The sequence below is a fragment of the Python bivittatus genome, unplaced genomic scaffold (assembly GCF_059951505.1).
Source record: "Python bivittatus isolate LINGU-HERP-01145 unplaced genomic scaffold, Pbiv_v1 ctg000960_np1212, whole genome shotgun sequence".
Lineage (NCBI taxonomy): Eukaryota > Metazoa > Chordata > Lepidosauria > Squamata > Pythonidae > Python > Python bivittatus.
This window is the reverse complement of record NW_028277124.1, coordinates 5,886,099-5,900,675: the sequence shown is the minus strand read 5'-3', so window position 1 is coordinate 5,900,675 and position 14,577 is coordinate 5,886,099. Positions and strand designations below refer to the sequence as shown.

Genomic DNA, 14,577 nt, shown 5'->3' with positions numbered 1-14,577 from the left:
ATTATCAGACCTTCTGCAAAGTCAGCAGAGAAAATATTCAAAATCTGTCACATTTGCCCTCTGTCCCCTTTTATGCAATAGCAGGGGAGTGTGCTCTTATTGTTCAAGACATCATATATCCAGTGATTAAATAGTGCATTCCCCATGACTGAGATGATAGCTACTGATGAGAACTTCCTATGTCACTTTAAAGATGTTTGGCAAGAAAGGGGATGATGTGTGTCCCCTTTCTTATAGATGAATTTCAAAGGTTAGGAAACCCCATCTCCAAGGGTGAGATGGTTAGAGTGACAGAACAGCTGCAAGAATTGCGAGAAGTGAAAAGTTTAACACTCCTGCCAAAGTACAAAATTAACAGCCAATAGCAAATTAAGGAACTGCCATCTGATCAGAACGATCACTTTCTGTTCCAAGATCACTCCTGAGAATGAAATTAATCCAGCGGCTCACCTTGGACCTCTTTTAAACAGTGTTTCCAGTTCAAGCTGGTAAGGGAGATACTTTCAGAAGGAGAAGATAGGCTCCAAGAGATAATGTGCGATAAATATTGTGCTGGGCTTCTGGTGGAAAGATCAAGCTTCAGATTTTGGTTTGATCATGTAAACTACTGAATAGTCTTTGGCAACTCACTTATGCTAAATCATGATTTATCTGGCTTTAGCTTTACAGTGTTGTATGAAACCCAGCATCATAGTTTGCAATTACTTAAGCACATAAGAAGTACCTAGTTTAGCTAGGCTTAATTGATTTTATTTGGAATTCTGTTTGTGTGTGATTGTTGCCTTCCTGTCTTTTTCCCCTATTTCCTTTTTTCCAATGAACATTTTATAGCAAGAGATTTGACTTCTTTGATTAAGAATTTCTCATTAAAAGCACTTGCAAGACTACACAGCTACCCCCTTTGTTTCAGGATTGGCAAAGATTTGGGTAGGTTTTGTATTTCTGAGCTTTTTGTTTTCCCTAGGTTGAGTAGAAGGAAGATATCTTTGGAGAAGAGCTAAAAAACCCTTGGAAGTCTCTCAGAGAGAATTTAAATTATTCTAACCATAACCCTAACCCTGCCATTGCCTTCTGCAATGAGAGAGAGGGGACCTGCCAGAGGAAGGTTGGGTAGAGATAGGGGACTGAAAAGTAAGCTGGCCCTGAGATACTCATGTGCCTGTTGGCACAGCAGAAGATGTACATTGTGATGACCCAAGATGTAGGTGAAGAAGTGGGACCTTGGAGTTAGAAAATGATGGTCAGAGCTTTACACTCTTTTAAAGTCTTATTTTTTAAAGTGTCTAATCTTTTTGTTTTCACTCAGGTCATGATGAAATTATCAGTGACAACGAGGAGGAATTCCTGTCATGAGAAATATTCAGATAGGTTAATAAGGTTTGCATAAAGGGAAGGGGGAGGTAAAGGATCACGATGGCCCTTCCCAAGTGTGATGAAACCAAGTGTTGGAGGCTGAGGGTGGAAGGATTAACTTGCTCATCTTCCCTTTAAAAACCTCAGTTTTTAAGTTAGTCAACTAGCGATGATATCTCGTAAAACAGTGTAATTCAACTGCTAAGAATGAGACACTGAGAGATAATGTGGTGGAGCAAATGGTAAAACCAAGTCTCTCTGTCCCAAAATTTCCACATCTTTCCAAATGTTGGGGTCAGAGTGACAAAGATTACTTTGATTTGGGTAACTGGTTTTTCTTTTTAAAAATTGTTTCTAGTATATAGAAAGAAAGAGATGGGGGATACAAAATAGGAAAAACAAAAATAAAAATACATTAAAAAGCAGCCCAGTTTTTAAACAGAGCATTAAATCTAGAATAAGTGGAATAGTATTGATCAGTCTTTTAATTATATCGATGGAGAGCAAGTATATGAGCAGAGAACCAATGACATGTCATCAATCCTAGTTTGTAAACCTGGATTAGCCACATGCTCAGTAAATGCATTATTCTTCATATATTGATAAATTCCAAATTTTTGGTACATAATTTAAAATTATATTAAGCTTACTGATATTTAATCAAAATAAAATGATAATGGGGCAAGTTATGTCATAGTTTAACTGTTCCCTCCATCATCTTACACTGTCAACATAATGAAGTTGACTGCTAACCTTTTAAAAACATTTTCTGAAATGTCCACTAAACATAAAAAAATATCTTGTTGAACTAATCTCATCTTAAGTAAGAAAGAAACATACTTAATATTCTTCAAGTCCCTCACCATTGATTTGTTTTTACAGGATATGCACTTCTTTATTCCAAAGTTGTAAATAACAATATCCACCTTAGGAATTCTCTTTAATTATTTATAAAAATATTTGGAATCATCCAAAACACTTTTTAGTGCTGACTATAATTCAGGAATTTTAGATGCTGTTAATGGATGTGGACCAAATTGTGAAATTGAAAGGTGTTTTTAATTGCCTGCAGTTTTCAACAACTCATGTTCTTCTTGCAATAATTCAAGTGGTTTAAAAATTTAATTGAGAGTACACCAATCTAAAATATTAATACCATTATTAGCTCATGAATCCCCCCAAAAGATTTACCTGAATTTTTCAGACTATCTCCAAGTCTGCTGACAATATCAAATCAGATCTTTATTACAAGTCATAGACCAGCATATGATGACAATATGAATATTCTGAGGATAAATCTGTCAAACTTTGAATCCAGTACTCTCCGTTCTGTCCTCCCTATTGAAGTATTTTATGTAAGCAAGATTCAAAAGTTCTTTTTTAAACATGCAAAATATTATAACACTGTTTGAATCAATAAACAGGGTTGGAGCAAGTGGGTTGGAGCCATCTGTCCTGTCTCAGATAAGTAAAAATCTGCCCCACATGTCCCTGGGCTCAGGCATCACCCCACACAGCTAGAGTTTTTAGCATCAGGAGAGCAGAGGCAAATACCTTTTTAATATGTACAGTACATAATGGTGTCTTGATGACTAAAATAAATGTAAAATATGAAAATGCAAATTCTTTTTTATACTTCATTATCTTTTTTCCCCTCTAAAAATCTATTTGGACTCCTATAGCATGCATAAAACATTAGGGGGTCTTGTTATTTTCTTTCTCTATGCTCATTTTTGTATCTTTTCATGTATGAACTTTGGAACAAACACTGTTGAATATAGTGCAATTTCTTTTTGTGATAATATGTATTGTATTAAGCTAAATGTCTTATATTATGCTACATATATTTATCTGAGGAGGCAATAGACGTGATTGAATGCACTAAGTGTTGAAATATGGGGCTGAGAAAATTAGATTTAACAGCACTATTGATAACAGTGTTTAAAAGTTCAACTCCCAGGGCCAGCCAAGTAGTTTCCTTGACCAAAATATGGAAGTGGTTTGCCGTTTCCTTCCCCTCCTTTTCCAGCTTCCCAGCCAATACTCTGGTGTTTCATAGGGAGATCTCCCATCCAAAGCCCAGCAGTGCTTAGCTTTTGGGGAGCAGCTTAGATGGGTTGGGTGCTGTAACCCAGCTGGGAAGAGATCAGAATAGGATGAGAAGTATAACATTTCACTCACTAAGTTAAAAAATTGATGTTCTTGATCTTGCAAGTTGTTTATATGGAACTCACCAGAATTTTATCTAAAAATACAAAATACATTTGTATCCCCAGCCTCAATGAGAAATGTCATAGATCTGGTGATTGCAAAAATTATGGATCCTTGTCATTTGTACATAGGATCTCCTGGAATTAGTGTCATTCCAGGGCAAGATAGCTTTTAATTTTTCATCATGTCATAGTGGCATTATATGGAAATTAAGCATGTCTAAATTCATGCTGTGACACTGCACAGAGCAGGCATTAGTAGTGAGCAGCTGACTCAGATTGCCAGCTGTTGACATCAGCCTTGAGATTTTACAGAACTTTGTTTCTGTTATAACCTTCTGTAAGACATACTGTACACAAATTCATTCAGCTGAAAAGGATATACAAGTAAATTGCCAGAACAATACTTCAGTACATAGCTAGGTGTGTTGCTCTTTATTTCCTGATCCTCAAGCAGAAACTCAAACCAGAAGAGAGGATTTACTGGAATATATTAGATATTACTTAAGGAATTTTTTTGGCATTCTAAAAGAAAAATCTCAACCCATTATTGAAAATATTAAAAACAAATGCCAAATGTTGAAGAGCAGCTGCGTGTACAGTTGTAGGTTACTAATCATAGGGCTCATATTGCTGGTAAATGGTCAACTCAGGAGTTGTAATTTGATGAGGCAAATCCAAATTTCTGATTCATGGATTGGGAGTGATTAATATTTTTCTTGTTCTGCTTTTCACAATGTGCAATCAATGCATAGCTGTGCAGTTGAAAGAAATTGTAAATCATATGAAGTTGCATTATGCTGGATCAACTGTAGTATTTCAGGCCAAATCTTCCCAGCCCATTCCCTTCCAATGTAATGGACTAAAACCCCATTATTGTCAGCCAGCTAGCATACTGGCTGGCTCAGTGTGATGAGATTGCAGTTGAACACATCTGGTGGACATCAGGCGGGGGTGGTTAGACTTGCCTAACAATGTCTGCTACTATACCACCACTCATCAAGATTGCCTAACAATGTCTGCTACTATCCGCCACTCATCAAGACTTCAAGCAGGAATGTTTTATCAGCCCTGATACTTGGAAAACCTATCTGAAGATCCTAGGCACTGAACCTTGGACTTGTTACAGACAAGGCATGTTTTCTACCATGGGATTGTTTATAAAGTTATCTGTTCCACTGGTTTTAGGATGTACATCTTGATTGCTGAAGCTTCAAGGTGACTAACAGCTGCAAATATAACAAAAGAACAACAAAATCAACAAAAGAAAACGGAGTACAACGTACACACAATTGAAGGCTCGTTAAAGCTCAGAAGAAGAAGGACTTTACCTGCCTAAAAACTTTTTATTGAATGTTGTCTGGGTGACTTACCAATCTTGTAGTAAAATACATATATGACAGTAACAAATATAAAACAATTGAGAATATGATATTTTATACTGAGTCACTAGTTAGAAATTTAGTTAAAAGTGTTAAAATGCTAAAAATTCAGAGGTTCTTTCCATAACCGAGGTACCCCAGAACAAAGGCTTGCTCTAGCATGGAGGAAGTTTCATAGTCTGGGCAGAGGCTCCTTCTCTGCAAATGTGGACATTGCCTAGATGTTGATAGTTGGATGTCACTGAGCTCAAGGCCCTTTCTGATGACCCTCAGAACTCATGTGTAATGCGACTTTACTCGCTTTTATTGGCCTGCCCCCATCCTCCTAGAATATATTAAGTGTAGACTCTTATTCCTAAGGGGCTTCTCACCTTGATCTGATCAATGAACAGCCTGAAGATACCAAAAGAAAAAGGGAGGAACAGAGGCAGAATAGTTTTGTATGTAAAGAAGCCATATGTCTGTGAAGAAATTCAGTTCCTGAGTGTTGAAGTACTATTGAAAGCATCTGGATAAGATTAACAGGAGTAAGAAAAAAATGTGATAACATTGTGGGAGTTTACTATAGATTACTTAGAAAGAAAAAGCTTCAGGAAGGGTGATTTTCCTGAGTTCAGGCAAGTTGCTGCAGCCTTACCTAGATTGGGAGGTACTGCAGAAAGTCTCTTGGGGCCTCGGGGAAGAGAGAGCATCATGTTCAGTAAAAAATCCAGTTATGCTGACAGCCAGTAAAGTTGATTGAGGCTCTGAATCCTCAGATCTCTGAACTAAATGAATATTTTTTTAAAATATTTTTTACATCAATGTTATTGTTCGGGCCCTTAGTAGAGCTGAATTTCATCCCCCCTTCTGTCTAGTAAACCAATTTCCATTTTTCTTTATGCTGACAATGTTGCTATTCTGTCTGTATCCCAAGTGGGTCTGCGACACTTGCATTTCATTGTCAATCCAAAATGCTGGAAATCAACCATGTGAAAACCAAGATGACACACTAACCACCCCCACATTTGGAAAACTGACAATCTTTTTTCTGGAAATTCTACTCCTCAAGCCTCACTCTGCAAGCCCAAACAACGTTTAATGCAATAATTAGATATATTGGAGAGGCAACAACTATGTTCCCGCAGCAGTTAAACTTTTAAAACCCAAAGTGCTAAGTCTTTTACTGTATAGTACACAGTGTTGGGCTTATAAGGTTATACACATGGACTAGAAGCAGTCGAGTCTAAATTTATGAGATCCCTAGTCTCCTGCTCTGTTGCTAATGGATGTCTCCACCTAGAGCTCTGATGCATTTCTGTTGAGGGCCTGCTTACAATACTGCAGGTTGAAGTATTAGCTTAAGCAAATCTTTGGGGGCGAATCTTTAGCCCAATTAATATTGACAGATAGACACCAGTCTTCTTGGAAGGAACAAATGGCCACTGATCTGGATTATTGCAGGCTCAACCTCCATTTGTATCTATGTTGATGAAGCCTGGAGAGAGCTCAAGCAGAGAACCTTTGAGCTTGATATACAAAGAAACAGAACTAATATTTCACAATTTCACTATAATGATCTCTCCCACCATCCCATTACCATCCCTATGTATGTATGTATGTATGTATGTATGTATGTATGTATGTATGTATATATATGTATTAAATTTGTATGCCGCCCATCTCACCCAGAGGGTGACTTATATATTTATCACCTACTTACCCTTTGGTTGCAGGTGGATATGATGAAAGTAAAGGCCAAAGTATATCTCCTCTCCCTAAATCTGTAGCTGAAATTAGCATATAACCCTAGAGGATTCCCCCAGCCCCCACCCCACCCCTGGTCCTCCAGGACACCTACCAATCTTCCTGGATCAAGGGGATCAGACTGAAACTAAGCCTCTTGGGCTTCTCTCCTCCAGAAGTCCTAGCGATGGGCCATGACAGGGCTAAGCTAGCCATTAAATTAAGAATCCTTGACATAGAACTTCAGGAAGTTACTGGGAAGATACCAGGTTTTTTAGTCTCGGAGCAGCTCAAATATTTAGTGGCTCCTATGGATACCTCTCACAATTAGAAACACCAAGTCACAGGAAAGTTTTTACACTGGTGAGATGTTGAGAGCTACCCTCCCCTGTACTGGAGGGCAAATGTAAAAAGCACCCGATGGTTGAAAGGCTTTATCCCTCTGACATGGGAGAGGTAAAAACTCAGGAACATGTCATCCTCTGTTGCCCATTCTATTAAGATACAAGGGCTAAGCTTATTCTCCCCCTGACTGGTGGGTGCCCTGATAGACCAGACTCAGTCTATGCTCAATTTCTATTAGAGGGTGATAGTCAGGACCAACATTGCAAAATTCTGTGCAGTTGCTTGCAAAATTCAGTGGACGTGGATCGAACACAGCACTCATTAAGTACATTGATATGCTTGTCCCATTCTTAAGTTACTGTATCATTTTAGCCTCATTTCCTTTTAACTGTGTCAGAGGCCACCCAGTTGTGGATGTTTTTTATTGTTTGTACGTTATCCTGCAGTTGGACTTAAGGGCCTGGCGCTGTTAGTGGATTTTAACTCTGACCTGGTAGACAAATGGGATCAACTGTTTTTAACATTTTTACTGGCCTCATTGATTTTATTGACTTATTTGTACTGGTCTAAGATGGTAATGAAGACCTCCCCCCTCCCCCAATCTACTTATCCCATCATATAGGAGGGCTTTCACACTGACATGCTTTAGTGACTTCAAACAATGGTACTGTTGGGGAGATTTAATGGTATTCCTTACTAAGACTGGCTATGTATTTTCTCAGATTCTGAAGTCAAGGCAGTAGAACGTGGGCTTCTGAAATACCCTATTTACCAACCCTGGAGGGTAGAGTTAATCTGTGCTCTTATTATAAACTGTCCATACTGATCTCACATGACAGTTATGTGCTGCCTTCTAAATGACCAGAACTAGGAAGTTTTCAGAATGGTGCTGTGGCAATGACCACCAGAAGTTATTGGACTTGACTGTACAGGTAGTCCCTGGATTAAGAACGCCCAGTTTAAGGATGACCCATAGTTAAGAACAGAGCCTATTGTAGCAAAATTTGAGTTAAATGCACAACAGTTCAAGCTAAATACACCATGGTTCAAGTTCATTACACAATACTACTTATTCAGTATTATACAGTAATACTGTTCTGGCTTACATACAAATTTGACTTGACAGACCTTGGGAGCAGAACTTGTTCTTAAACTGGGGACTACCTGTACTCTGTGTGTGCTTAGTCTTAGGTATGAATAGGTTTTTCCTGGATATTTGCAGTCTGTATTATTTTCTTAACCTTTGTGTTTGTGTGTTTTTTGTCTATAACTATATATTTTAATACATTTTTAAAAATCTCTGAACTGGCCCCAACGGAGAATATTCTCATTGCCCTAAATAAAAAAGCCAACTCGTTGGATAATAAGTGGAAGGTGACAGTTGTGAGCAAGGAAAGAGACAAAAGTTTACCATCATTTCTTATTACATAGTTTTAATAGAAGTATGTACTCAATTGCTGTTTATATATTTTAAAGGAAAAAGAAACTATTATTTTCTCTTTTTTTAGTTTTCAGCTATCTGAATATGCCTGTTTACTAAAGAGAAAGGTGTGGAGCCTTCTGCATTTAGCTGTTCCAAGAAATCTTTGGCTCTAGATCAAAGCTGGGTGGGGAAGAGAAATAAGCATGAGAGTTACAGACACCATAGTCATCGGAGCAGGGGAATCTTTATCTTTAGCTTTATCTTAATCTTCTTCTGAAACCAAGTTGTAGGAGCCACAAGTAAAAAGGAGAGGAAAAGAAAGAAAAACATTTTAAGATTTCATTTTCTATGGAATTTCCCACACCAAATAAAACTAGGCAGGCAGGTAGAGAGACAGATAGACAGTCACAAGCAACATGTAAGGCAGGATATAGGGATGGATATGTAGCACTCACTTTTGAGTCCTGATGACTGCATTCATGCCCTTGTTTTGGCACATTATGGAAGTGGGTTGCCATTGCCTTCTGCTGGGTATGTGGTTGTTTTAATTTCTTCAGCATTTGCTTGCTTACCATTATGAGTCCCACCCCCCATCCAAGCACTTATCAGGACTGACCCTGCTTAGGTTATGAGATCACAAAGGTTGGCTAGGTGCTGCTATCTGCTGAGGCCTTTTCCAGTGCAGTCCTGTTTCATAGAGGTCTATAGCAGGGTGGACAGCTTGTGGTGTTCCACATATTGTTGGCCTCCAAGTCATGCCATCCCTGATCATTGGCCATGCCAGCTAAGGGCTAATGGGAGTTGGAATCCAATAACATCTAGGCAGGTGCAGCTTGCCCACCTTTGGCCTACATTTATGGGACACGTTTTCCATGAAAATGTCTGGCAATCCATCTCCTTTACTTGTTTTATAATAGAATAGTGACTCTGGTACTATGGCTCACATACTTCCCAAGACTGCATACATATAATCCCGCCTCTTAAAAGGAAGGGACTACATGACTCAGGTCTCAGTGTCTCTAAATTTCTACACAGGACATTAATATTCTGTGTTACATCATGTACAATCTAGAGGAGACCTATACACTCAATTTTTCCATGATGGAAAAGGAATGATTCATCATTGGCCAAGAAGTTATGAAAATATCATTATAAATCAGTATGTTCCAACAAATCTTTGTTACCTACCCTGCTTCCCAATTAAGCATATATATGTGTCCTTTATCTGTATCCTATAAATCACGCATGTCAGGGCATCTGGATTTAAATTGTTATTAGGCATGTCATGCATTTCAAGTATAACTCTTTCATCTTTCTCTCTTTCCAGCAACTGTACAAAAATAAGATAAGGAAATCCATTTAAAATATCCAGGCAGCCAGAGTTTTATATTTTCCTATGGCTTTCTTAACAATAGATTCAACAGAGAGGAAAAAGTTTTCCTCTGCATGCTAAGAACAGGATGTTCCTGGTGGACTATGGCAAACTCAATATGTTGAGCTAATTTGTGGTAACATGGGATTTAATATATTACAGGCATGGTTTAGACTAGATTAAGTCATTTTAATCTGTCTTAATGGAATTATTAAGCATAGAAACCAGTGGGATTTCTAATAGGGAGAGTTCTGGTTTTTTTTCAGACCCATTCCTGAGCAGTGTTATAACAAAGTAGAGAGTGGTATAGATTTAATAGTAAAAACTACAGAATATTTGCTTAAATAAATGTGTATCTTAGACATTCAGTTGGTTATAGAGAGATTTCGATAGAGGGAATGGAGGAGCTTTTCTAGAGGGAAATCTTGGTTAGCAGCTGCAAATCAGGTATTAAAATTGCCACTCCTGAAATTGTTCTAATATCAAATGCTTCTGTAAATACTTTTTCCAGGGGGAGGCAATGGTGGAGATGCTCACAATATATTTTCCTCATCTAATCAAATGTTAGTGAATATATGTCCTAAGGCTGATTTATGAAATTCAAGATCACTGAATACCTATCTAGAACTTATAGAAGAAACTTGGAAATGTAGCCTTTAAAACCCCTCAGAAGGGGAGAGTGAAAACAACGTTTATTTTTAAAAAATATGATTTGAATAAACTACCCTTCCATCTTCAAATTAAAAATTATGCAAAAAATCCCACAACAATTTTATCTATCTATCTCTGTCTGTCTGTCTGTCTGTCTGCCTGCCTGCCTGCCTGCCTGCCTGCCTGCCTGCTTGCCTGCCTGCCTGCCTACCTACCTACCTACCTACCTACACAGGCACACACACACACCTCACATGTTATTTTAGAGATCATAAGTCAAGAAAAAAGGAGAAGAAAATGGAGCTCCTTTAAATGGAGGGAACAAAACCTAATTCCTACCACAACACTGCATATGCGGTCTGTATACTCTGCATATTGAAATCCAATCAAATATAAAAAAATGAAATCCTCTTACATTTTGGACTTTTCCCCCAGAGTTTATCATGCAAGCTAACCAAGTTATTTTTAAAGGACTAGCCCTGGAAAAGAAATTTCAGAACTAGACATACAAGATGGAGACAGTCAGTGGAACTTACTGCCATCGTTATAAAATGTTGCCACAGGAAAACGGTACATAAAGCACATTCTACTGAACAATGTTCAAGTTTTACTACAGTTAACGTTGAAATGGTTTCTGCTACATTCCCAAAACTCTTTTCCTTTGAGCGCCCAACCCTGAAATGTGTTGGATCATAAATAGCCCCTACATTTTTCTCCTTTTCCCCATGAACTGATATGAAAGCCATAGAGGAAGCTCCGGTTGGTCGCTGCAGCTACTGCTGCCACAGTGAGGCTGAGTCATCCCCAAACAACGTGGTAGCTTTTTGCAAAGCTTTGGGTTAGCAGCAAAACAGCAGAGGCTGCAGTCTAAGTGGGCATGCAGTACCTTTTTGCTGGACCGAATACAGCCAATCCAAGAGAAGTTAAATTACAGTTCTGTGAATTCAACCCATCTGATTCCATTCAAACTAAATTCTATGGACCACAATTAGTTTAAACACAAGGGTGAAAATGAATATAAGATTTCATAACTAACAAAAGTAGCTTGAAGGATGATTTGACTGTGCAGTTTATTACAGTGATTCTGTTGGAATCAGTTTAATCATACGCTCCCTTCTGCCTGGCTGTGAAGTCTTGTTTTTTTAAGGTTTGATTTGAAGTGGTTGGAGTAGTAAGGTAAAATATGCATAGACATAAATATACATGCGTTGCTTAGAAACTGTACCACTTGCTGCCCAGGAAAGAAGGGAAGGCTGATTTAACAATCAACTGACCATCCAGCATGTTCATAAAGTGGACTGCAAAGTTAAACCTGTTGCTGTTATCAAAGATGCAAATCTTGATACAGTTACTCTTAAATATTTTATTTCTAGTTTCACCCTTGTGGTTTTGATGGCACAAACTTAGCAGTCCTCTTGCAAAATATTACATGAAAATGCTCTCAATGTACACTTTTTAAAAATTTCAGTTTCCATATATACCTTCTTTTTCCTCCCTGCTCACACCAAAATCACATCACTGACTACAAGCCCTCCTTGCTTCCTGCCCTGGTCTCCCCCTGATCTGGTACCCAAGAGTAATTATCAGTGATATTCTTAGAATTTTTCTTTGCTTCCTTGGCTTTCATTTTCCTGTAGATGACCCAGCCCAGGGCAAAAGACATTAGGAACAAAACACCCACACCACCCAAAATATAATATAAGACTTGTTGCTTGGAGCCCTGACTGTTCTTGTCTGTCCTCCCATCTCTGATAGGGTGTTCAGTCTCCAGTGCCTTGCTGACCACAGCGGGCTGAAGGGTAGAATCCTGGGATGTGAAGCCTCTTTCTAGCTCAGCGTCAAGTGAAGAGTCAGGCAGCAGGGCTGGTAACTCTGAAGCAGGTTGAATGTTTGTTGGAATCCCCCATTCTCCTCCCTGAGTGGGTGGTGAAGAGGTGCTGCCTGTGGGGTCCGGGAGGCAAGAGATCCCATTGGGTGCCAAAATCCAGCCAGCCCTGCAAGAGCACTGGTAGCTGCCAAGTTGGTTGATACACATATGTTCACAAAGTTCTTCCTGGCACTCATCAATATCAAGACAAGAAGAGCTATTAATACCTTCCAGTTGGTATCCTGGCTGGCAAGAGCAGTGGAAGGAGCCATGAGTATTTACACAAAACTGGTCACATGGTGTGTTCCTAGCACATTCATCAATGTCCTGACATGCCTGGCCATCAGACTCAGCAGCCGTATAGCCTAGGTTGCACTGACATGTGAAGGACCCCTTGGTATTCACACATATCTGTTCACAAGGGCTTTGAGGAGCACTACACTCATTCATATCTATGCAGCTCTGCTCATCATCAGCCAAAATGTAACCAGAAGCACAGAGGCATTTGAAGCCACCAAGGTAAGGTAGACACTGCCCTTGACATGGATTGGAACTGCAGTAGTCCACAGGGACACAGGAAAGATGGTCCTCTCCAAGTTGGTATCCCAAATGGCATGCACATTGAAACAAGCCCTTGCCCTGTTCCAGGCACTCATGTTCACAACCCCCATTGCTGTAGCTGCAACCATAAGTGGGTGAAGCACAAAATGGGCCTGGGCTGCTCCATTCAGAGATATTGCTGTTTGGCTGTGGCTTGCACACAAGGAAGATGTTAGGTATCTCCTCTCCTTGGGGTCCACATGCTACTTCAGCTGTGGAGCCAAAAGGCACAGTTATAAGGAAAGCAGTGGCTACTCCAAAAGGGGTGCTGTAGCTGACAATACCTGGCCCTGCCAGTGTAAGTGGACGGCACATCCCCTGGAAACTGAACTTGCACAAGAAGCCTGACAACCCAGGAGTTGCATTACCGCAGAAGCTGTCTACCCAAGACAGTTCCTGAGATGAGAAGGGAGTCCCCTGAAGGGTCACACACATATTTGACATGCATGTTTCCCGGGGTTCCTGTCCCCATTTAGAGTACTGGGTCTCCTCACCTCCTGTCACCCAGCGGAAGCCCCTCAGTGGCTGATGTTGCTGGTAGCATTTGCCTTTCTTTCGGTGAAGCCCAATCCACAATCTTACCTCCACAACTGTGCCAGCTTCCCCTTTGGGCATCTTGGCCAGCAGCTGCTGGACAAGCAAAGCCTCTTCTTGGCTTTTCAGAGTCATCAGGTTACCCCCATTGTCTCTGCACTTTTGCTGAGCTTCCATCCAGCTGAACCTTCCAAAATTCAGTGTGTAGCAAGTGGTCCCAGAACACAAGGCTTCTACCTCTTCACTGGGCTGGATTGTCAGTCCCAAAAGCAGCAGCTGCCAGAATACCTGCTGAGGAATCTCCATCTTTGCTGCATGAAGGAGCAATGAACTGAGTGATTTCACTTTGAGCTCAAATTCTAAAAATGTCTGTAAAGCATATGCTAAGACAATAGAGCCCAGCTTGTTTGCCTCCCATATCCCTTTGGCTCAGCAGTTGGGTCATATGCATCCTGTCTTGGTTGAGAGTCTTATTTGTCACCGGAGACTTAAGTTTCCTGCGAGATTTTTATTGTCAGCTGCAGCTCTTGTTCAGTTTGGTTCAACCTATGGTTATTGGACACTTCCCTTTTATACCCTCTCTCAGCTTTCTTATTTTTAACCTAGTTCTTTTCCTTCATGTGAGAATCTTGGTGGAATGCACACTGCCACTCCTCTCCTCCCTCCGTCCCTCCTTCTCTCTCTCTCTCTCTTTCTCTTTCTAAATTATAAAACATCACTGAACTTTCAAACAAACCAAATAAGGCCTTCCAATCTTGGAGTATCATGTGATCTGGACATAAGATGCCACATGTAGATGGAAAAACATTGTACAGTCCTTCATAATATTGACCTCACATATTTATGATCTTTAAATAGAAACAAAGCTCATAAATAGAAATTGGGTCATGGGAATGTCTACGTTTTAAAGACAGCCACACTTTCTAAGGGTTCAGAACCGATTCCTATACAGTACATAGTGTGAAATCCTGATTCAGCCAAAAATGATAGGCCAATTTTTTTCTATTGAGTTTAACATGCAATGCATACAAAGGTTTAAAATGTAGTGCTCACAAAGAATTATGTAAATCCAGCACTGAGTTCTTAAAGTAATATTTGAATTAGCGCAGTTACAA

At 39.6% G+C, this 14,577-nt stretch overlaps 1 protein-coding gene across 1 annotated transcript; it reads right to left on the bottom strand.

The window, feature by feature from the left end:
* Positions 1-6,771: 6,771 nt before the first annotated feature.
* Positions 6,772-14,107, bottom strand: CD93 (CD93 molecule). Its single transcript, XM_088131465.1, has one exon. The coding sequence runs from the start codon at positions 13,766-13,768 to the stop codon at positions 11,984-11,986; it is 1,785 nt and encodes a 594-aa protein (XP_087987591.1). The 5' UTR covers positions 13,769-14,107; the 3' UTR covers positions 6,772-11,983.
* Positions 14,108-14,577: the final 470 nt, after the last annotated feature.

Excerpts from the sequence above, each read along its gene's own strand:
- CD93 (XM_088131465.1), bottom strand. The coding sequence starts at position 13,768 with ATGGAGATTCCTCAGCAGGTATTCTGGCAGCTGCTGCTTTTGGGACTG.